General features: G+C 45.4%; 2 protein-coding genes across 5 annotated transcripts in view; one reads left to right on the top strand and one right to left on the bottom strand.

Annotated features, from left to right (window-relative positions):
* Rpap2 (RNA polymerase II associated protein 2) overlaps positions 1-22542 on the bottom strand; it is a 70696-nt gene extending 48154 nt beyond the window's left edge. Inside the window, exons 1-8 of the mRNA XM_005359647.2 lie at positions 22402-22542; positions 21727-21772; positions 18852-18966; positions 17824-17922; positions 17560-17625; positions 16008-16096; positions 3673-3708; positions 1225-2131 (exon numbers count right to left, since the gene is read on the bottom strand). Of these exons, the coding sequence (XP_005359704.1) occupies positions 1225-2131; positions 3673-3708; positions 16008-16096; positions 17560-17625; positions 17824-17922; positions 18852-18966; positions 21727-21772; positions 22402-22474 (1431 nt within the window). The 5' untranslated portion in view covers positions 22475-22542. The remainder of the gene's footprint in view (positions 1-1224; positions 2132-3672; positions 3709-16007; positions 16097-17559; positions 17626-17823; positions 17923-18851; positions 18967-21726; positions 21773-22401) is intronic.
* Positions 22543-22644: 102 nt separating this feature from the next.
* Glmn (glomulin, FKBP associated protein) overlaps positions 22645-24880 on the top strand; it is a 31385-nt gene continuing 29149 nt past the window's right edge. For 2 of the 4 annotated variants that reach the window (XM_013350934.2, XM_026785168.1), the window contains exons 1-3: positions 22680-22702; positions 23592-23641; positions 24642-24767. In XM_013350934.2, coding sequence (XP_013206388.1) covers positions 24707-24767 — 61 coding nt within the window. In that variant the 5' untranslated portion in view covers positions 22680-22702; positions 23592-23641; positions 24642-24706. Of the gene's footprint in view, positions 22703-22776; positions 22870-23591; positions 23642-24641; positions 24768-24880 lie in introns of those variants that run through there. The other 2 variants (XM_013350933.2, XM_026785167.1) reach the window with 2 other exon arrangements.

Raw genomic sequence — 24880 nt, 5'->3', positions numbered from 1 at the left:
AAGAGGCAGTGATGGGAGCACACTAATGGCATCTAGTTTCCTCATAAGGAAGCACTTCCTGGTCTGGGCAGCGATGTCACGGGGTGCTCACTGTAAACATTACCCATCTGTACACTTGCTGCTGAATGCCAATGAAAACGCTGTAAAATGTTCCGCAAAGGAGCCAGACTTCGGACACTGGTTTTTCCTTCGTTAGGCTTCTCAGTGCAAAACTGCAGCAATGGTAACGTCTATGCAGTCTCTGGAGGAAACAGAGTTCCTCCGAGCTGAATGTAAGTTTTGGATGATGTCTTGTATTGATACTGTGATTGCAAGTATAGGGAAGGGTTTGACACAAGTCTGTAAAGATCTGAGAAATTTCTATATTATTCTATTTCTACCTTCCCTCCCTAAATCTCCAAGCATGTTTTCAATCTTAGGGCAAAATCACTGACACCTGACTGTTATCTACTCCTGTCTCCACGCTCTGTGACGTCCCACATAGCACATGTGAACACACCTACGCAATGGGAACATGACAAGGTCCTCCCTACACTCAGCCTCCATGGATGACGACTTTGTACACAGCTGCTATGTCACACACTCTGAACAAATGCCAGCGGAAGCTATGCCAAGTCCCATTTACAGAGCAGAGACACAAAGAACTGAGTTTTAAGAAGCTAGCAGATGGCCAAGTGGAACTCTTCCACTACTTCCCAGTGAGTCCCTTTACACAGCATTCTCATCTGCGACATTCCGTCTGTGTGTTTGCGAGGTGTGTTTCATACACCTGTGTGTGTGCGCTCACGGGCACGTGGAGGCCAGAGGTCAATGCTGCATGTCTTACTCTATCACGGTTCCCAACTTAGCTTCTAGAGAGCCTCTCACTGAATGTGGAGATGTTTCTTCTAGACTGGTGACAGGGCACCTGGAGCCCCCCTGCCTCCGTCCCTTCGCTTGCCTGGCAGTGGGTAGCAGATGCACACCACTGTGCCTAGAGTCATGAGTGCCAGGGTCTGAACTCAGCTCCTGAGGCTTGGGGAGCGAGCACCTTCTCCCATGAGCCAGCTCCCCAGTCATGTCTGTAACATTTCACACGGACATGCTAACCGAACAGTACCTCAGAGAGCAGCTTACTATCTCATCAATCTACCCTACGGCAAAGAGCATGAGCCTTGCGCCCAGATTTGCTTTGCTGAGTTCTCCGAATATGAGCAGCCTACAAATATCCATCAGAAGACATACCTCTCCTGGGTCCTGCGACTTGGTAGTTTCCTCATTTAAAACATAGTGTCCTCTGTAGAACTCCCTGACCCTCAGATTCAGCATTTCCGTTTCTTTTTTCAAGTTCTCGTAACTTGGCAGTGGCTTCGTGGCCGTGTCTGAGCCTCTAAAGGGTAGTGTCTCGTCTAAGTTGTTCTGGGGTTGGCTCACGGCAGGACCACAACTAGCTGGGTCACAACTTAAGTCATCTTCATCGAGTTCTTCATCGGCTATGGGGGCTGAAGGCAGTTTCGGGCACACGGAGGCAAGATCTGGGCCATACAAAAACTTCAACGTTTCTTCTGTCTTCCACTCAGTCAAGGTGTCCTTCAGAACTCGAAGTAAGCTTGCCTTTGCGACCTCAGGACCCTGCCCTGGGCCAGAGGCTGGCCCAGACCCTTGGTTAGACTTGGCAAATTTGACCCTGAAATGCTCAGCACTCTTCTTGCTTATCCCTACCAGAGTGACTTCTGACACACTGTGTCTGCTGTCGGAAGCCGCTGAAGAGTCAGGCGAGGAAGTCTGCGTATTTTCTCTCTTGGAAGGAAGCTCACAGGCAGCCATTTTCTCCTGACCATCCAATCTGCAGTTACCCAGCCGCTCAGTGACATCGGCCACCGTCTGCTCTCTGTGTCTGGAGGTCACTTTCTGACCAGCTTTCTTCTTCCTTATGCTGCTCTCCCTGTGCGGCTGTGGCCTCCTGTCGGCTGCCCTTGGTCCGTGTCCGGGGAGAAGCGAAGAGACGAAGTCTTGCTCATCGTCTGTAGTGTGATCACACCAAGCGCTGGGAGCTGTGGCTTCACTCTGGGCCTCACGGGCACCAGGACCATCAATGTCTGCTGGTGTGACGGCATCACTGAGGAACTGGACGACTTCTCCAGAGCGGCCACTATACAGGGAAAGACAAGCAAAACCAGTTACAACGGGAAGACAAGCATTCCCAGTGACAGTCTGGAATTTCCATCCCTTAGACATAGCCTTACTTATACTCTCTCACATAAACTCCAGAAGGCTGTAATTTCTCCAAACCTAATACATGTTTGATACAATTCTTTTCCAGGTTTCCTTTGTCTGTTGCTAACCATTTTTACAATTCTTTTGTTTGTTTTTCAAGATGGGGTTCCAGGCTGACCTTGAATCACAGAGATCCGCCTGCCTCTGCCTCCCTCTGTGCTGAGATTAAAGGCATGCACCACCACCACCCAGCCCTATTTTACAATTCTTAAAAGCAGTGCAGCAAACAAACACTATAACATTTTAAGGACACTATCCTGTTCAATGATTTTGATTTTTGCTTGAAAAAAACAGAGTATTTTCTAGCTCTAGCTGACCCTTATACAGAAAGTTCCACAGAATAAAAAACACAAAGGTCAAAACAGAAAATGAAGTTGGTACATCAACATTATTCAACGAAAGATTCTATCTTTCACTTTTCAGATTCAACTGAAATAGGCTTAGGATGTTCAGAAGGAGTGAAGACAAACAGGAGCCCTGCAGTCCACGTGGGGCCAAACAAGAGTGTGCGAGAGGCTGTGCTCACACACACGTCGGGGCTCTCCTGTGGGTGAGCACGCGTGGGGGAGAAGCTCGGGCACAGTGTGGGGAGAGGAGGGAGGCAAGGACAGCTGGGTGAGAAGAAAGCAAGCGTAACTGCAGGAAACAAGACCACCGGCTAAGAAGATGCCTCAGCAGTTAAGACCACTCGTGCTGGACCTGGGTTCGAGACCCAGGACCCACAGGTGGCTCACAACTGCCCAGAACTTCAATGCCCTCTCCTGACCTTCCTAGGCAAACACATAAATACCAAAAAAATGAAACAAATCAAAAAAAAGTTAGAATAAAACTGGTAGTTTATGTCTTGTTATTTCTCTTGAGGTTTTACGGTGTCCACCTTACACTAGGTTAAAACCATAAAGGTGTCTGCCGATAAACAAGAGTCTCTTCTCTGCGCTGAATACCTGTGACTGAGAACCAGGGACGTTTAACTGAGAGCTGGGGGGATCTGTTCTGAGCGATGGCTGCTGTTGAGCACACCACACTACGAGCTTTGCGGTGGGGTTAGGAAAAACAAACACACAACCCACGTTTATACTGAAGCTCTAGATATTCCTTCAAATAACTAAGCAACACATTAATATGTTAAAATCCTGTAAGGCCACAAAAGCCTTTCTCAAATACAATGTGCACCACCTCACCAACAAAGGGACCGTATCTGAGATGGAAGCTGTGTTTGTGTCTGTTTCAACAGGTTCAATTAGACGTCCTCAGGGGGACAGCTGGGTAATAAATCAGACAGATCAAACAAATCGTCTTTCCCTCACAAAAGAAGACGCTGAACACATCACGCGTTCTTTGTGCCACGGCAGCACAGGAAGTCCAGGAGCTCACGCCACCTGGCCACTCAGAACGGCCAAGCTGATGCGAACGAACCTTTGTCCTTCCTTCAGCAGCTGGAAGTCGGGGGGCCTGGAACAAACCGGAGAGAGGAGACGGAAGGTAACACATCAAACACAGTCAAGGGTTTCTGTAACCACACTGCATAGGAAACATAATTGAAGAAGTAATTTGAATGAAGATTTTTCTTTCTTTAAGAAAAAAATTAAAGGGCAAACTACTAAAAACACATGCAAAAAAATCTGGATCTAGTGTTTTGTTTTTTACCTAAAAGTCATTTGCAAATTAAGGTCAAATTCCATGCACCCGGTATTGGACCACTCAGTCTCTAAATCCCCAACACTGTCAGATCTGGGTAGTCAATTACTTTGTTTCTTATTGTCAGAACTGTTAAGTAAATGTTTAAGTTACACTAATCCACCAGCTCCTTGAAGGCAGAGAATATGTTACAATTCTTATCCAATCAACCTAACTCCTGAGATAGCAATCATATTGTTGTACTATGGTTTTTTTGGGGGTGGGGGGGTCTTACTCTATATCCCACAGCTGGGATTAACGGTGCCACCGTACCAGACCTGAGTGTTGGTGCAACCTGTGTGTGCAGTGCCTGGAGAAGGCAGAAGAGGGTGTCAGGTAAGTTAGAGGTGGAGTTACAGACAGTTGTGAGCTGCCGTATAGTTGTTGGGAACCGGTCCTCTGAGAGAGCAGCTAAGTGCTCTTCCCCACTGAGCCACCTCTCCAGTCGCTGTACAAATCAAGTAAGTTAAACTTAATTTCATGAACAATTTGGTACATAATGTCAGAAATCACATTTGACCTTCATGAGTATTTTGGTCTGTCGTGGGTGCCCTAACTGGGGGTGAGTAGACCTGTGTATTGTGTCTCCCCAAAGTGTCTCATCAAAGAACAAAAGTTCAAGGTCACCTTTGGTGACCCAGCAAGTTGGAGGCCAGCTTCATAGAAAAAAGAAGGCAAATACAAAGACGGACAAACAAGACAGTCAGCAAATCCATGAGGACAGAAAAAATCCATAGCATCTCTGAAGTGACTAAAAAGATGCCTTTTCCAGAGAATTTTGTAGTGTGAACTTGAATTAGGGAGCGGGCACATTGGGCAAAGGCTGCACCACTGAGCTCCTTCCAAACCTGATAAGAACGAGCACCTTCTAAATGCCAAGAAGACAGGTGAAGCAAACAGAAACACTAAGGCACCATTTAGGACTAAAGTCCCAAACAAGGGTGCACTGGGAGGATTGAGAAACTAGGAAATCATCACAAAATAATAAAACCGACAACAGCAACAACAAAAATACTAACCCGACCTTTCAGTGAAGACAAGCGAAACGCACGTATGAAAGTAGAACTTATTTGAATTTTGGCATTTCAAGGCTGCCAATTTAAAATGCCAGGCCCACGTGTTTCCCTCGGCAGTGATCACAGCGGTGACAAGCTGCTGTCACTCTTGGCTCCGTGTGGAACCGCTCACTGCTGACTATGGCAGTCTTCCCCATCACATCCGGAGTTCTTCACATCAGAAGGTACACGGGGTAAAACTGGCGTCTGCCATCTGCCACCACCTGCAGCTGAGTAATTCCTAAATCTTAAAAACGAGTGAGCTTTTTGAAGGCGTTTTTCCTTTCGCACCTCAGCCTTCAATTGGAGGCTAAATGCAGGTCGTTCCTCAGCATCTCAACTCCTCCAGCTCCCCACTGCCCCTGCTCACTGAATCGTCATGGCCGCCGCGTTCGTGGTCCCTCCTCGCATGGTTATTCCTAACTCCCCAGCTACAGACAGACTGTTCCATTGCTGCTGGCCCTGTCTCTACCCTCTCCTACTCTTCCGACCTATGCCCTCACTCATTCCCTGTGTGTCCTGGACACAGCTAGAGCGATCGGAGAGGAGGGGAGTGCTGTGGGAGAGTGCTCTTGTGCCCTGTAAGATCTGTCACTTGTACTGGTTTAATAAAACGCTGATTTGGTCAGTAGCCAGGCAGGAAGTAGAGGCGGGGCAGGAGAACAGGAGAATTCTGGGAAGAGAAAGATTCAGTCTACAGCTGTGACCCAGCCACAGAGGAAGCCATATGAGAATGCCTCATGGATAAAGGTACCAAGCCACATGGTTAACATTGGCAAGAATAATGGCCTAGTTTAAGATGTAAGAATTAATAAGACGCTTGAGTTATTAGGCCAATCAGTTTATAGTAATGTAGACCTCTGTGTGTTTCTCTGGGACTGAACAACTGTGGAACCAGTCGGGATAGAAAGCTCAGTCAACACACAGGCAACTCTGGAGTCAGTTTTCGCTTCTGCCTTCACAGGGACTCTGAGAATCAAACTCGGGTTGCCAGGCACATGTGGTGTCCAGTTTCATTTCTGCTGGCAGTGACAAAGTACCGAGAAAGGTAATTTAGGAAAGAAAGAACTTACTGGCTCATAATTCCAGGCTACAATCCACCACCGAGGAACTGGAGACACCACGTCCACAGTCAAGAGCAGGAAGAGAATAAACGCATGGGTCCCTGCTTGCTCATTCTAGTCAGCACTCAGCTAACGCTATCTCTACTCTCACAGTCCAGGATTCCAAGCCAGGGAAGATGCTGCCGCGGTGGGCTACGGAGTCCATGTGCCATTGCACACACGCTGTCCTCCTAGGGTTGGGGAGACGCCTCGGCAGGTACAAATCCCTGGCAGTCATGTAAAAGGCTGGCTTAGCTATGTGCTTGAATGTGACCCCACTGAGGGGAACAGAGACAGGCTGGCTGTCAGCCTAGCTTCATGTTCTGATCCTGTTCAAGGGGACCAGGCAAACAGCGACAGAGCAAGATACCCAGCACACATGGCCCTGGCATCTCTTTTTCTTTCTTCCCCCAAGCCTAAATTCCTCCTCCTCCTTACTCTCCCTGCTTGGGAGTCCTGCCTATATCTCCTCTCTCAGTACTGTCCATTCAGCTTCTCATCAGACCAATCGTGCCTGAAATATCAACATATCACTCTCTATATACAAATATAGATATATCACTCTAATATATATCACACTAATAATATATCATACTAATATACCAATATATCACTCACAAAGGCATATCACACATATATACCTATAGCACATATTTATATATCACACACATGAAATATCACTCACATAAATATCACGCACAAATTTCATAGTAATTTTTTGTCAAACAGATTTTTGTTATAAAAAATCAGACTCATCATAAGAACATGTTATGTGCATGAGAGACACATGAACAGGAAATCAGAAATGATGCTGAGCCACTCAAGGAAAGATTGAAAGGCACGATCTCATCTGGTCTTTTGTACAGTTTATAGCTAAGCGACATTTGAAGTTAAACCTATGAACCTCACTCTTTATGCCCACCTTTCTAGAACAGATAATCATGCTTAAACCCACCCTCTTAACATGCAAGCAGGTGTCTACTTCACTACCATCTTTGTTGTAAGCTTCCTTTAAAGACGTCTGTACTCGAGCTGGGGAGATGGCTTTGAGGTAAGAGCAGGGGCACTGACTGCGCTTCCAGAGGACCTATGTGAGGGCTCACAGCCGTCTGTAACGCTAGACCTAAGGAACCTGTGTGCTCGTCTGGACTTGAAGGGCACTGCATGCGCATGGAACATAAACATACATGTAGACAGAACACACAAACAAAGTCTGCACTCATTTTCAGCTCCACATCGGCCATCTTGTCACCAACCTCTGTCTGCTGGCTCTACACCCAATACTTGTCTTAAACGGCTCTTGCTGAGATCACCAAGAACTATTTTGGTGGCAACCATTTCTTTTATTGTTCTTTTTCTTTTTTAAAGTAGAGGGAAGAGAAGCATTCTAAGAGCAAGAAGAGTGGACTAAACCAAGGAGGCAGGCAGGGAGAAAGAAAGAAAAATTATAACAAAGAGCAGACCATTGCATTTGCAGTGAAGAGAGAACCGAGAGCACGGGAAGAGACCAGCGCTGACAGGGAGGCCAACGTGCCCACGTGTTCGAGCACAGTGGGTTAAAACACACTGGAGGTTGGAGGTTGGGATGGATGTTGAGAGTGAGTAGGAAGACCTGTGGATTAGGTAACACAAATGGGAAAATGAGGGGCAGCTGTGATTAGGCCATGGAATGCCAGAGATACAGCTTTGGGGCCAGGTGGACATGGGCGGGAGGGTACTTAGGTGTATATGTATTTAAGTATCTACCTGTTTTTGAGTTTCACTACGTTTCAGGCTGGTCTGGAACCATTACAAAGTTCAGCTAGCCTTAAATCTACCCTTCTCCTGCCTCAGCCTCTCAAATGCTAGTATTATAGATGCGAGCCAGCAGGCCTCCTCACCACCTGCATTCCAACCCCAACCCTTTCACACAAGCCAAGCATCTTGTACCTATTACTACACGCTTAAGTTCCACGGTCCCTAAAATACGTAGTTTAACAACCCCAGACAACCAAAACCCAAAATGTTATTGGTCTTAAAAACTTTCTCAGTAATGTCCAGCAATCCAAGTACAGGGGGAAATTGACTGGACCTTGGGAGGTGGAAAGGGCAGAAAGTTAAACAAGAAAGAATTTGGAATCGTCTTTGAGGGCAAGGCTGTAACCACCGAATGTGGAGTCTGAGATCAAATATGCTAAGAGTCTGTCAGCCCAGAAGGGTCAGGAGGAGGTCGCAGCCGGCTGAGGGCTGCAGACAAGATCAAAGCTGTGGTCAGAGAGGAAACTCTAGCTTACAACCCTGACGGCAGCAGGGGTCCAAATGCTGCTGAATCAACGGACAATCTAACTGAAACATTTTATATCATCAATCTAGCTGTGTAGACCAGGCTGGTCTCGAACTCACAGAGATCCGCCTGCCTCTGCCTCCCGAGTGCTGGGATTAAAGGCGTGCGCCACCATCGCCCGGCAAATCTTACTGTTCTTGCTTCTGTTCCCTCTGACTTTACAGAGAGACTCAGTCAACCTTGTTACTAGATTGTTTGGTTTTTGGTTTGGTTTCTTTGTGTAATAGCTCTGGCTGTCCTGGAACTCTCTCTGTAGACCAAGCTGGCCTCAAGCTGGGATTGTAGGCATGCATCATCACGCTGGGTTTACCAGGCAGTATTTTAAGTGACTTTAGTGCCTTTGTTGGTCCCTAACCTATGAAATGAGTAATGGTCCCACACTACGACCAACGAGATGTTTATTTTTGTTGTGTGCACCTTTACAGAGAATGAGACAGGATACACTGCCTTTTCTATCCTTTCTTAGATGAAGTTAAAATTCTTTGTGCATGTTAAAATTGTTATTTCTCTTCGTGCTAAATATTTTCTTCATAATTTATGTTGCCCTGGTGATAGTTCTGGAAGCTCATTTAGAAAACACAAAACTAGTAACTACTCTACTTAAGACATGTTTTCAAAATGATTATAAATTTTTTAATCTAGAAAGGCCATGCTGGCACGTAGTACCCACGCTAAGCCCACCCTATAGACCGCCAACACTTCCTCAGAGCCTGCCCAGACTACCCAACAGCTCTCTCTCTTCTCAGTACCATATCCCAGCCCACAACTCATATCAGAAGATGGAAGGATCTCCCATGCTCATGGATTGATAGGATTAACATAGTACCAAAAGCAATCTACAGATAATGCAAGCCCTATCAAAATCCCAACATAATTCTTTACAGACCATGAAAGGGCAATTCTCTTCTTCACGTGAGAAAACAAAAACACCAGAATAGCTGAAACAATCATGTACAATAAAAGAACATCCAGAGGAATCATCATCCCTGATTTTAAACTTTACTGCAGAGCAATAGTAATAAAAAATCACACGGTATGGCAAAAAAGGACAGGTGATCAATGAAATAGGATTGAAGACCCAGAAGTAAATCCACACAGCTATGGGTACCTGATTTTTTTGATAAAGAAGCCAGAAATACACAATTGGAAAAAAAGAGAGCATCTTCAACAAATGGTGCTGGATTAACTGGATGTCAGCCAGCAGGTAGAAGAATGCAAATAGATCTGTATCACCCTGCACAAAACTCAAGTCCAAATGGGTCAAATAAAACTAGACACACTGATAGCCTTGAATGCATTGGCACTGGAGACAACTTCCTGCACAGAACACCAATAACACAGGCACTAAGAACATCAATAAATGGGACCCCATGAAACTGAAAAGCTTCTGCAAGGCAAAGGACATCATCAATAGGACAAAACAGCAGCCTACAGAATGGGAAAAGATTTTCACCAATTCTACATCCAACAAAGGGTTAATATATAATATAAAGAACTCAAAAAACTGGATATCAACAATTCAAATAATTAAATTAAAAAATGGGGTACAGATCTAAACAGAGAATTCTCAGCAGAGGAATCTCAAATGGCTGAAAAGCACTTAAAGAAATGTTCAACATCCTTAGCCCTCAGGGAAATGCAAAGCAAAACAACTCTGAGATTCAATCTTAAACCTGTTAAAATGGCTGAGATCAAAAACACAAGCAACAGCTCATGCCGGAGCAAAGGAAACACTGCTCCATTGCTGGTGGGAGTGCAAACTTGTACAGCCACTACGGAAATCACTGGGACTCAACCTACCAAGAGGCAGCTTTCCACTCCTGGGTCCAGACCTGGGCGCTGCGTCCACCTCAGGCACACCTGCTCAGGCACAATGTTCCCTGCAGGTTTACGCACAGCAGTCAGAACCTGGAAGCCACCCAGATGCTCCTCAACGGAAGAACTAAAGAAAATGTGGTTCCTTTACACAGTGGAGTACTGCTCAGATGTTAAAAACAGTGACATCATGAAATGTGCAGGCAAATGGGTGGAGCTAGAAAAACAATCATCCTGAGTGAGGTAACCAGACCTATGAAGAAAAGCATGGTATGTGCTCACTTATATATGGACATTAGCTGTTAAATAGATGATAATTACGCTACAATCCACAGACCCAGAGAAGCTACATAACAAGGAGGGCTCAAGAGAGGACACACACATCTCCCTTGGAGGGGGGCAGGTAGGGACTGGAGAGATGACTGGAATCTGGGGCATGGAGGGGGCTGATACAGAAACCCAGTGCAGTGGAAACTCCCTCGACTCTACGCGAGTGACCCTAGAGAAGTCTCGTAGTCATGGAGACTGAACTGGCCATCTTCCATAACCAGGCAAAGTTTCCAGCATGGGGCTGCCTGCAAGATACGCTGAGGTAATGTTGGCACAGGGCCTGTGGGAGTGGCCAACTAATGACTGGAACTGGTCCCACTTGAGAGCCACGCCCTGAGAAGGAACCCACCTGTGACACTGCTGAAGGGCCAGAACCAGAGGCTGCACAGCCCAGAGACCCAGGATAGGAACAAATAGGACTGGAAAAAAAGTCAATGAAATGATTCCTAATGATACTCTGCTATACTCATAGATCGATGTCCAGCCCAACTCATCAGAGAAGCAGCATCCAGCAACCACTGAACAGATGCAGAGACCCACAGCCAAATACTAGGCAGAGCCAGGCAAACCCTGCACAAGAGAGGGAGGAAGACGGTGGGAGCCAGAGGCTCTGGTGGAGAACACCAGGAGAACACAGCCTACAGAGTCATCTAAGCAGGGTTCCCAGGGGATCACAGGGCGAAGTGACTATTACAGACCCTGTGTGTGTCTGAACTGGATGTTTTGTGGGGCTCCTAAGAGCAGGAGTGGGGCTGTCTCTGACTCTTGCCTGCTCTCGGGACCCTTTTCCCCCTACTGGGCGGCCTCGTCCAGCCTTGACATGGGGGCGTGGATCTAGACTTATGGTAACTAGTTATGCTGTGTTTGGTGATATCTCTGGGAGGCTGCTCTTTTTTTTTTTTAAGGGAAATGAAAGAGGAGTGGATCTGGAGGAGAGAGGAGGTGGGGGGAGGGGCTGAGAGGAGGCGGGGGAGGGGCTGACCTGCAGATGGGATGTAATGTATGAGAGAATAAAAATTTTAAAAATAAATAATTTATCCTATTTTCATTAAAGCCAATCTAGGTGACTGTTTTCATTTTTTTTTTCTTGAGACATGATTTAGCCTCAAACTCACAGGTAGTGGAGAATGACCTTCAATTCCTAATCCCTCTGCAGAAACCTTAGGCTCACAGGTGTATGTCACTGCACCTGGCTCTAGTGCCGTGGTTCTCAGCCTTCCTAATGCTGCGACCCTTCAGTGCAGTTCCTCACGTTGTGGTGGCCCCCACCATAAAATTATTTTCACTGCTACTTGATAACTGTAATTTTTCCACTGTTATAAGCCATAATGTAAATATCTGGTATGAAGAATATGTGATATGTGACCCCTGTGAAAAGATATGTTCATACACACACACACACACGTGTGTGTGTGGCCGCGCGTGCAGCACTTGCAAAGTGTATGTACACACTTACAGCTGGTTGCCAACAGTCCTCCCTGTGGGGGCCTCAAAGCTCCTCAGACATAGTGAAATCTTTTCAGGAGTTTATTCTGATCACTGAGCAGAGGTGGCTGCTCAGGGAGAGGTTATAAAAGTTGCTCTGCAGAGGTTTTTGGCTTCCTCCCCTCAGATTATGCATGTTTATTGCTGAGAACTGATATGTAAAAATCCCCAGCTCTAGGCCACATGATGCGTTTAGCTCTGTCAGCATTAACCATTCACTCAGATGTGATATTTAAAGACAAAATCGGCTGTTCAACACTTGTCCTTCCTTTTTAGATTTTAACTCATAATTCTAGAAAGTCCTGCCCCAAGCTCTGCCAAACTCTACTTGTATAAAACCATACGGGATTTATAAATTCAAGCGCAGACTATGTAGAAGCACACTGTTTCTGAGCAGGAGCTGGGTGAGCAATTCCTCAGTCACACTGTGGGACATCACGCAGATGAACACAGCACGACCTCGTGGTTCGTCTTGGGCAGACTACGGGGAGATGCCTGAGAGAAGCACTGTTCCCCAGGACTTCAGGATGCATTTTAATTTTAGATATTTTTCACTATAATGAATGACTTCCTAACTCTAACACATCGATCAGAGAAGTAGTAAACTTATTGAGGCACAAAGTTAGGGAATTATTTAACAAATTCATCCTAGTATTCACAGCGATGTACGATTGACTGAATTAGAATTATTCTGTTTCCCTGACATGCCAGGGCTCAAACACATTCTAAAACACCCTGGCAGCCGGGGGTGGTGGCGCATGCCTTTAATCCCAGCACTCGGGAGGCAGAGGCAGGCGGATCTCTGTGAGTTCAAGGCCAGCCTGGACTAGAGCTAGTTCCAGGACAGGAACCAAAAGCTACAGAGAAACCCTGTCTCGAAAATCAAAAAAAAAAAAAAAAAAAAAAAAAAAAAAAAAAACAAAAAACCAAACACCCTGGCTTTCCTTCTCATCTAAACTTTGACCCAATCTTCTCTCAGCCTTCCTCTTTACAAAGAACAGCAAGCTGGTTCGTCTAAACGCCTATCAGACCGCGCCTGTGACAAGGCCGCTCAAGTCTGTCCGGTTTCATTCTGACCGAACATCAGAACGGGCGAACACAGAGGTAGAAGACTTCTGCTTCCACAAGGGAGGAACAGTGGTCTAGTGCTTAAAGACCGCTGTGTGGTACTAAAACTACTAAAAACCCAAACTAGAGTGAACAAAACAGAGCTCTTCAAACTGCGGTGACAAACCACACAGGTAATCGGCATGTCATAAAAGTGGTAGAAAAAAACAAGACATTTAATGACTGTTCTTAAAGGCATATGCATGTATTAGACTATAATGCAAGATGCATTAATTAAAAAGTTTATAATTAATTGCATAAGATATTAATTACTTGAATGGATTTAAAATTTGTATTTTAAATTTACCATTAAATTGCTTTTACATTTATTACTTAAAAATCTCTGCATTAAACAATAAGAACAGCTGTTCTAAAAGGCAGCAACACATTGAAAAACCATTCTCAGTGACAACAGTGACCTCTAGTGGATTTGTTAAACTACAACACAACCACAGTGAAGCTTCTAGCGTGAGAAACTAGGATATGGCTGTACCACAGACCAGCGTCAGACACATGGGGGCTCTGCTTAGACAACGGGCAGCTGTCACTAATGCCCACCAGTCAGCGGAGCACAGCGGGGAGGAGCCTGACTTCAGACAGGGTCTATCATTAGCTCGCGGGATAGGTTCCATTTTTGAAAGGACACTCAACAAAGGAACTGGATTGACTCTACGGATCTTTTAGGCTTTTGAGAATCTTTCTTTTTCAATTCATTTTGTAGACCAATACCAGAGCAAGGTCTGCTCAAAAGACCTTGTGTACTGGGAGGAACGTGGTGTGACATGGCCTGACATACACTCTACAGTGTGATCACACTGGGAAAAGGGATGAACCATGCATGCCGTGGGCAAGGAGGAACATGGTGTGAGTTTTTACTGGGCTATTCGGAATGATTTATAATTAAGAATTTATGAAGTATTTCTGGAATTGTCCATCTAATATTTTCAGATTATAGTTAATGCTGGTAACTGAAAAGATGGAAAGTGGAACACTGGCCAAGAGAGGGTCCCTGTTGGCAGCCAATGTCCAATCCCCAACCTGCTCCCTTGAGCTTTTCTCTTCTGTTTACAGTTTGTCATTAGGTGATGTCACAAAATTTATATCATACATACTCAGCAAAGTTATTAAATAATTTCACTCATGTATTTATTCTGTTATCTTAATTACCATTAAATTCAAGGCTGAGATTTATGATACACATGAATATGCATGTGCATGTATTGCCTTGCCATGAGCATGTATGTGCCTTGCCATGAGTATGTATGTGCCTTGCTATGTGCGTGTGTCTTGTCAGGCACTAAATGTACAGTGAGCACTCTGGAAATTAAGGGCATTTGTCTAGATTAGGGGAATAAAGGGCTATTTTCATCTTTTTTCCTCCACTAAAATTAAGAAAGGTTATATAAACAAGATGAAGCTCAATAACCAAAAGTGACATAGATCAAGGCTTCAAGTTATGAGGAAAAGTAAACATTCTGAAGAGACAGGATGAGGCTTAGGAAAAGGTCAGCGAAGAGTTACTGAGTCAGAGGAAAACAGGTGGCAGGAAAACTTGTTTGGCACACGCCTTCTCTTCCCTTCCTTCCTTCCCACAATGTCTCATGTGGGCCAGGCTGGCCTGGGGTTTACTATGTAGATAAGGAGGGCCTTCGCTCTGGGGCATCCTGCCTCCTCAGAATTTGGGGATTCCAGGCACGTACAGTCATGTCTGGCTTGGTAAATGGTTTTGAAGTAGGTATAAGGATGTGACAGAGGGCTGAATTTAACAAGCAGAGAATATGTCTTTGGAAATAAGACAAAGATAACTTAAGCCAACTGGTGTTATTCAGGGGGAGAGGAGTCTGCTGGTGTTGGATCAGCCATCGACGGCAGCGGCTCTGCAGAGACAAGGTCGAGAGCAAGGCAGTGGCGAGATGAAGAGCGTGGGTGCCCATTTTCCTTGGACGATGGTGCCTTTAGTCTCTAACAAGAAAGCTACAGCTAGTGATGAAACGACCGACTTCGTCTTTATGACGTTCGGTTTAAGGCTACAGGGTGACAGGCAGGCTTTGCGTAGGAAGGGATTACAGAGGAACACACCACCAAAGGTTGCCACTGCTGCCAAGGAACTAGCAGAATCTAGAGAGGTTTCGTCTGTTTGTCTTAAAGAAAAGCTCTGGCATCAACTGCATCTCTTTACATCTGAGTCATTGTATTTACTTAGCATCCCTCTTCCCTGTCTGTCCACAAACAACACGGCCTGTGCCGTCTCTTCAAATACGCGTCATTTAGGAGGATACTAATGTCACCAAGTATTTGTCTGGAGTTTCTATACAGTTTAGTTGAATAATAACAACTGTTGCTTTTGCTAATAAATTTCTTTAAATTCTACATCAGTAAGATACTACAAGTGTTTAATTATTTCCTGAAGCAAAAGCCTTCAAATTTTTTAGCAAAAAGGTCCTTTTATATTGGCTTTTTTAAAGCTCAGGGTCCTGCAGTCATTGTAACAAAGCCCGCTATCTTAGCAGTAAAGTGAGTTCAGCCAGATTCCCAAGAGCCAGTGTCTTCTGAAAAAAGTCACTACTTTAATCCAGGATTGTTACACGAGCAGGATTCACCCTGGGCAAAGCAAGGGCCAGAATGCGAGTTCCAGTTTTGTGATCAAAACTACAACATTAGAGAAAAACACTTGCAGGTAAGGTTTCCCATTTAAAAATCCTTAGTAACTATGCTTAAGATACAGCCGCTTCCCAGGGCTAAACTGTGTGAACGGTGACTGACCTTCTGCTGAGAACTCAGTCTGCTCTCAGCCAGCGTCAAAAGCAGGAAGGTTACCCGACCACTGGAGCAAACAAGACAAAAAGATTCAATTACCTCTCTTCCTCTCGAACCCATACTGGAGTTTTCGGAATTTGTGTTTCAAAAAACTTAGATGCTCTGTAACAAAAATTGCTGCAGAAAGACTGGAAAGGAACATTTAAAATTAGCTCATTATGTTTCTTCTTACAAACACAGCCTACAGAGAACATGAACGAGAAGATCAAAGAATAAAAGGGAACACTGAGAGCAAAGGACCATAGAAATGGGCTATCCTGTATTTGTCCTTTTGTGTCGCTTTACTTCACTTAATGTCTTCAAGGTTCCTATGTCATTTACTTTCTTTTTAAAATTAGAATATTATTCCACTATATGTCGATACTATATTATATAGCTATGAATACTTTCATACATATACTCCGGTACACACGGCCCAGGAATTTCTTCACAGCATGTAATAGAATAAAAAGGTTTGGTCACAAAGAATGTGAGACGCTTCTGGGCTCCTGGCTTTACTTAGCGTTAAGGAGCCTCTCTACTATGTAAGAGGCTCTGGTTCTGAGCCACAGCCTTCCCCACTTCCTGGTGCAAAACTGAGATTTCAAAATGGGCTCTCAACATGGCTGTAACATCATCTATTCCCACCAGCTCCTTTGGGAGTTGTGCAACCAACTCACCGTGTTTACACTGGCTTTAGCGTGTTCTCACACGGTCACTAGCCATTTGCACCTGGCACATGGAAGTCTCCCTTTCGTTTGCCTTCCTTTCTCTTAGACTACACGTTCTGGCCATGAATCTGTAGAAAATATAACTTCACACTTTTCACTTGTTTTCTCCTCTCTTTCTCAGTATTATTGTTATTATTATTATTACTATTTGTGGCTTTTCAAGACAGGGTTTCTTTGCAGAGCCTTGGCTGTTCTGGTACTCACTCTGTAGACCAGGGTGACTCGAACTCACAGAGATTCCCCTGCCTCTGCTTCCCTGAGATAAAAGGTGTGAGCCACCACATCTGCCTTTGTTTTTCTCACTTTTTAATGAACACATTCTTTCCTAATTTTCTGTCCAAGTTTATACTCTCCCATCCTGTCTTGAGAGAGGCCTGCTTTCTGGACACACATCTATCCACCCACTTTGTATACAGACTGGGATGAGTCAGTTCTCACCTTTGGACAACTGTGCCACCTCCAGCTCCTCAAAGACCCACCCTCTCTCTGCTCACCTACGAGACTCCTGTCGCCATGTACTGAGGGCTCACAGATGTGATGAATCCGCCCCTGGCTCATCCTTCTTAACCTGGTTTACTTGCCCGTGCTTACACTACCGTGCACTTTCTGTTTTTAAATGTTCCAGATCTTTTTTGGGGGAGGGCGGTGGCCCAGAGAAGCCTCAAACCTGCTACACAGCTGAGAACGACCGGACTCCTGACTCCCCAGATTCCGTTCTTAGTTACAGCTCAAGCAAGAAATTTTCTTAGTACCTTAGTTTTAGATAGAAACAATCTGTCACTGTAGTTATTGTCTAACAGACAAATTTTAAAGCAAAATTTAGAATTCTATTTAATACCATTTAAAAATTAACTGCCACATTAAACAGCTTTTGAACTTACCTTTCTTTCAGTAATATCGTAGACTTTATTGGTTTTAGTAGAAATTTTATATTTCTGTTTTGGTATCTAAAGAAAAATAAAGTATAATTTACTAAAGAATTTAAGTGAGGGACACAAACTTTATGTCACAGAGAATTAAGTCGTCTATGGTTAATACTTTCGGCCAGTCCAAGTTATTAGTGCATGGCCTCAGGCTTTCGTTCCCGTTCTTTCCACAACATGTTTGTAGAGATTAACAAACACACTTAGGAAAAGACCACTTACGGCTCCTAACTTCTTCTGACATAAAGGATAGCCACAGAGTTTGATAATGGCCCTCTCGTCCACGACGTCGCTGTAGTGAGCTGGTGTGATAAACATCCCCTGGAACAGAAAGAAAGGGTGTTCCCCAACAGATTACAGAACAGATCATGGAACGACCGTGAAGTCAGAATTAGAGGAGCACATGAAGGAAAAGTATTTCCGTGAGTGTCTGCTGGACACATGGCGACGTCTGGGTGGACAAGATGACCCAGAGGGGAAAGGTTTCTGCTGCCAAGCATGACAGCCCGAGTTTCTCCTCCGGGACCCACATGGCAGGACAGAACTGAATGCACACGCATGCCGTGGCATGGCATGTGCGCCCACCCCACTAGTAATAAAGGAAACTTAATCATACGTTATAACTACATACGTTGTATGTATTTAATCATACATTGTAACTATGGCCATCTCACTATGTACTTTTTATTAATTCATTTTAAAGTCATTATAAAGCAAGAACTATTATCAGAGTTGGTAATTTTAAAAGACAGATCATACATTCTGGATCTAAGGACTGAAATAAAATTTAAAGGTTCCAATAGTGCAGGGAAGTCTCACAGACCGAGACACACTAGACTGGGGGACCGGAGATGGCTCTGCCGGAGGACCTGAGTTTGGTTCCCACCCATCCGCATCAGGTTGTTCATAAATGCTGGCAACTCCAACTCCAGAGGAACCGATGCCCTCTTTTGGACTCCACAGGTAACTAAACATACGTGGAATGCATTCCCACATACATACGTACGGTTTTTAAAAATGACGGTTGAGAGCGCATTTGTTTCCCTTGCCAAGGTTTTTGAGTTTGGTTCTGTGCTGGGTAGATCACAATCACCTACAACACCAGCTCCAAGGGATCTGACTCTGGGCACTGTACACTCAAAGTGCACACACATACACGAACATATGTACAAGACACTCATACACACGGGTAAGTCCTTACAGACAGATGTCGTATTTAAAATCTGGTAATTTGTCAACTTCATACATACACACTCCTTTAGGAATTCCTCTGTGATGTTTTCTTCCAGAAGCTGCTCGACGATGCGCACAGCCTTCCTCTCACACTCCACCTTCCTCTGCACTGCGGCTTCGAGTTCCGCTCGCCTGAAATGCCAGTGAGAAAGTTAGTCCCCTGAGAAGACTTCTATCTACAACACTCCATGCTTTATTTATTTTTTTGGTTTTTCGAGACAGGGTTTCTCTGTGGTTTTTGGAGCCTGTCCTGGAACTAGCTCTTGTAGACCAGGCTGGTCTCGAACTCACAGAGATCCGCCTGCCTCTGCCTCCCTAGTGCTGGGATTAAAGGCGTGCGCCACCACCGCCTGGCTCACTCCATGCTTTAAAAGCCACCACTAACCTATCATTTTGCCAATAAAGTCTGTAGTTTTTAACCCTGCCACTTCTGATCCAATACCTTCCAAAAAGTAAGCAAACTATCCATTAGTGTGCAGATGGAAGCTGGCCATGAGGATTAATTCCAGGCTCAGAGCACAAGAAGGCACTCAGAGACACCTACAGACAAGGACGACGGGTATGGTGGTCCATGTCCACAATCACAGCACCTGGGAGGTGGAGGCAGGGAGACTCAAGAGTTCAAGGCTAGCGTGGACGGCGTAGAAAGAACCTGTATCTTAAAAGACAGTATGTTTCTTCCTTTATCACAATGTCTTACTTAGTAACTATATGGATATGAGAAAGCCTTATTCCAGTGAGCAGTGGGATCCTGCCAGTCCTCTGTGGCCCCGTATACATGGAACGTAACGGTAAGGCTATCTCGATAAGCGATCTCCACACAGTACACCTGTGAGAGCTGTTTTAAGACAGCCCAGGCCCCACCAGAGTCTCCATAAACCCGAAGAGGAAGAGCACCCAGAATGGAGAGTCACTGCTGTCATGAGTGTCCTGGAGACACCTCTGTAGTCCCCGATGCTCCTCCCTCCCTCACACCTGGACCTGGGAGTATTCTCATGTGTCCCTTCCTACTTTCATTAACTTTTGAGACTTCAGACTCCTGGACTTTGCCTGGAGCAATGTGTCCCCACCGTAACTTGGAAGTCTGGGACAGTTTTGCCAACAATTCTTATTTTAAAATGCATACAATAAAACGGGCATTTTGAAACTAAACACCAATTTTTTCCTACCACTTCATCAAGATCATCTTATTGCTATTTTGAGACACTAACGATGGAGATCAGGGCCTTGTCGGTGCTAAGCAGGCACCCGACTACTGAGGTACAATCCCTAACTCCAGCTCCATACAGAGACCACTCCTGTATTAAACACAAAAGATATAAACACAGATAACAGTTCTTTATAGTAGATACGAAAAGCTTCATGAAAAACTATTTTTCTCATTTTGTACCCACCCATCAATAAAAGTCATGTCAGCTTGACTTTTATCAACCACACTGACTGAGCCATTGTCTTCCTAACTGACAGATACCTACATACAGCTGCTTCCCATAGGTCAATGTTGCTTCTTCTGTCTCGAATGATGACAATCGGTATGGCTGTGTTGGAAGTTTTGTGTCAACTTGACATAAGCTACAGTCGCCTGAGAGAGGGAGCCTCAAATAAGAAAGTGGCTCTGTAAGACTGGGCTGCATGCTGGCCTGTAGGGCATTTTCTTAATTAGTGATTGGTGGGGAACAGCCCAGCCCACTGTGGGTGGCACCAGCCCTGGGCTTAGGGTCCTATGTTCTTTAAGAAAGCAAGCTGAGCAAGCCATGGGGAACATGCCAGTAAGCAGCACCCTTCCTTGGGTTCCTGCCCTGGTTGAGTTCCTGTCCTGACTTCCTTCAATGATGAACAGTGATGTGGAAGTGTAAGCCAAATAAACCCTTTCCTCCCAAGTTGCTTTAGGGCATGGTGTTTCATCACAGCAATGGAAACGCTAACTAAGACAGTGGGGTATGGAGCAGGTCTCAGGCATTCTGCTCTTGGATTCCTTTACAGTCTTAAAATTAAAGTTTGCTGTTCTGCACTTTACAAACTAAATTTCTCACTGTGACATGCTGGGTACTACATGAACAGAATTCCGCCTCCTTCCTCCCCTCTAGGAATGTCATACACCATCCCACCTCAGGGTCCTCATCCACACTGTCACCCCAGCTGTTAGTCTCTCAACTCTACTGTCTGCCTTACACTGTCTGAAGACCTTTAGAAAACCCACAGGTCTGCCGGTCTAAGTCACTGGCCCCTCCTCCATCGCCAGCCTTTTTCTTACAGCACCCACGGCAATTTGTGACGACATACGGATATTTCTCATAACCCAAATACAGGCCATCTCGTATTTGGAAAATATCTAGAAGAACTAGCAAATCTTGGGGTGAAGAGCCATAGATAGGTTTAATGTCTCCACAGACAACTCCTGTCCTGAGATCTTCTGGGACATGAGAGACCCTGACATTTTAGAAGTTCCCAACAATAAAGACGGTTTGGTTTGTTTGTTTTTAAATCCGTACTTGACGTTACAAAGGAGGCAAAAGGTCCCAATGAGCCTGGCATACACAACAATAAGTGTGCACCTGAAGAGAAGGGAAAGGACTACTCGGTTAATTCAGGAACGGCGTTCCCTACAGTCCGAGCCTCCAGTTTGCTTTCTTAAAGCTGGAGGATGTAACAGCCGTGAGAAATAATAGTGCTTCCTACGTCTTCTCGCAAGTGTGTTCTCCAAAACAGGTATCCATGATCGTTTTTAACTGTTCAGGCGAACACATCACAGTACAGAGTGCTTTTTAGCACGTATGAAGCCTGAAGGAAGCTCGATTCCCAAGACCAGAAAATAAAACATCAGGACCAAAAACATCTGATTTGATTAATGAGATAAAAAGAGAGTGAAATGCAGTTGTCCACGTGGTCTACCTTCTGGAAGCATCTTCTGGCTTGAGGACCCTTGTCTGTTTAGTGCCTGCAATGGAAGAGACCAGTGAGGGTAAACACACATTTAGTGCATAGTCTTACCCAACAACACCCTGTGGCCCGCGTTTCCTTTTCTCTCACATTTCCAACTCCAACTTGCAAAAAAGGGTAAACAGGAAGGAAATTTCACAGTTTCTGTAAATTAACTACATTTCAATTTTTCTTGACCAAAATCTGTCTCTTTGGGGACTGGTTGTTTTCATGTATCGTATCTACTTTAATCAAGTGCGTCAAAAGAAAAAAAATAACTAAACTGGGTACTTTTACGATAAATATTTCTCGTCTCCCAAATGGACAGTTTGCCTTAAAAAAGGAGTCTGGAATCTCAGAGACCCGGTACCAAGGCACAAGGTTCAAAGCCGCTGAACACCCCTGTCTCGGCCACTTGTTCCCTAGGGGCCCCCAGCACAGCCCACGCAGGGGGAGATCCTGAAACACCTGCGTAAGAGTGTGGGATTCTCGCGGGATTCTTTCCCCGACCGCACCAGGGAAGCAGTGGGGACCCACCAGCCACCCGGAGCCCTCCCTCCCGGGGACGGCCTCGGCCAGCACTCCGCGCGTGCGTAGTACTCAAACCAGGGCCTCAGGGTCCACACCTGAAGAGGCTCGCGTTCCTACCTGCAGCCTTCCGGTGGGTGCTGGAGGCCCGGGCACTCGGGCCCAAACAGTGAGGAGCAGCAGAGGCAGCCATGGGAAATGCCGTCGGAAGGCAAGGGGAGGGTTTGCGCGGCGATCGCGAGGCTCCGCCTCCACGCGTTGCCCGGACCGGGCTGGGGGCGGGCCTAGGGAGGGCGGGGCGAGCGCCGGAGGGGGCGGGGCAAGGGGAGGAGCGAGCGCCGGAGGGGGCGGGCCCCGGAGTGCGGCCTGCGCTGGCCGAGGTGGTGGAGGAAGGAGGTGGAGAGAGCGCGCGGTCTGGCGGGTAGGTGGACGTGCTGGGTCGGGCTGGTCCGGGCTCTCTGGCCAGGATCCGCGCAGCACGCGGCTCGCCTGCTAGGCCCCTTGAGGTGCTGGAGCCTGGACGCTCTGCCCAGCAGGAACAGGGAGACGGGGACAAATGGCTTCCTCTCGGCTCAGCCCATAGGCGCGGTAGGGTGTGATTTTCCTGTCCTCTCCAGCGGGGCAGATTCCAGCCCCCTGCGGCAGGGAGTCCCGGTCACCACCGGTGGCCTTACCTCGGTGATCTCACTGACTGGGATTGGTTGGTTACTCTGGGGAGGGCAGGTCCTCTAGAGAAGGGGTGGAGGGCATCGCGGTCTTTGACTTCTTTGGGTGACTTAATTGTGTTGGATTTCACTTTTTGTCAATGGGACATTTAAAAAAATCCCTAATGAATAGAATTTTTATCCCAGGTCTACGGTTTGGATTTTTTTTTTTCATGAAAGGAAAATTTTCCCCTGTTGGAAAAAAAGGTTCTTCTGGGAAGTTCTCTCTCGGGTTCTCTTTCTTTATTCTCTTTTCCTTCTTTCACAGTTGTGCTTTTTAGGCAATACGATAAGGGCTTTAAAAATGCTTTATTAGCCGGGCGATGGTGGCGCACGCCTGTAATCCCAGCACTCGGGAGGCAGAGGCAGGTGGATCTCTGGGAGTTCGAGGCCAGCCTGGTCTACAAGACCTAGTTCCGGGACGGGCACCAAAGCTACAGAGAAACCTGTCTTGAAAAACAAAAACAAAAACAAAAAAATGCTTTATTAGGCTAGCACACGAACGTTCAGTAATAGCATTTGAGCTGTAAAACTTTACATGGTGTTCACTGTCAGAATGAAACATAATTTTCATGGTATCACACAATTAACTGTGTTTTGTATTAGTTCATTTCAGAATGGCTGTGGAGGAACTTCAGAGCATAATAAAAAGATGCGTAAGTAGTTCCCTGAAAACACCTTTGAAAACTATGGAAAGTGCATATATTATCTTTAATTACGCTGTGGTCACTCATATTATTTGCCTTATCTAATTGCTGCTTTTTTGGATTTGTAAATAAACAGCATAAGATCAGGAAGGTAGGCTGGATTTTTTAATTAATTTTTTTATTTTTACACGTGTGGCCTTTAATCCTAGTAATTAGGAGGCAAAGGCAGGGGGATCTCTGTGAATTTGAGGGTGGCCTGATCTACATAGTGATTTTCAAGACAGCCAGGGCTATGTAGAGAGACCCTGTCTCATAAAAGAGGGGGGCTAGATAGATGGCTCAGTTGTTCTCACAGAGGACCTGGGTCTATTACCCAACACCCAGACCCTCTTCTGGCTTCCATAGGCACCAGGCACACACCTACTGTAGGCAAACACTCATATATATAAAATAAAAAAAAATACTAAACTCGTGTGTGTGTGTGTGCGCGCACACAGACACATTAAAAAGAAATCCTCAACTCTCTGTGTGTGCAGGTGCTTATGGAAGCCCAAGGTGTCAGATCCACCTGGAGCTGTAGTTACAGATGGTTGTGAGCCACCTCACCTGGGTGCTGGGAATTGAACTCAGGTCCTCTGTAAGAGCAACATATGCTCTTATCCACCCAGCCATTTCTCTAGCCCCAATATCCATTAATTTTAGACCTATGATTGTTTTCATAGGTTTCTTTGAAACAGTAGGTTTAAGATCATGCATTGAGCCATACTGACTCATGCTTATAACCACTTCTCAGAGGCTGGGGCAAGAGGATCTGAAGTTTCCAGGTCAGCTTAAACTTCATCATGAGAGCCTGTTTCAAGGGCAAAATAAAGTCAATTGTTAAAGTATTTATGTATTTATGCGCACTTTCTCTAGAATTTAAGGTTTCCTTTTCTTCCCAGAGACAAAATCAGGAACTCATTCATACCGAATCTATATTTGCATCTGTACTTTTTTTCTATTTTAACAGCAAATCCTAGAGGAGCATGATTTTAAAGAAGAGGATTTTGGCCTCTTCCAGTTAGCAGGCCAAAGATGCATCGAGGACGGGCATGTAGACCAGTTGCTGGAAATTATTCAAGACGAAAAGAACAAGGTGAGCACACTTTGTGTCTACTTTTCAGTCTCTAGCTGGGAAGGGAATGATACATTGTTGTTACTCGTTAATCCGCTTAGTTATCTTTAGCTTCTTAGTTACTTCTCTACTGC

This window comes from Microtus ochrogaster, linkage group LG1 (assembly GCF_000317375.1).
Source record: "Microtus ochrogaster isolate Prairie Vole_2 linkage group LG1, MicOch1.0, whole genome shotgun sequence".
In the NCBI taxonomy this organism is placed as follows: domain Eukaryota; kingdom Metazoa; phylum Chordata; class Mammalia; order Rodentia; family Cricetidae; genus Microtus; species Microtus ochrogaster.
Note: the sequence above shows the minus strand (reverse complement) of the source record. Positions and strands in the feature narration are given on the sequence as shown.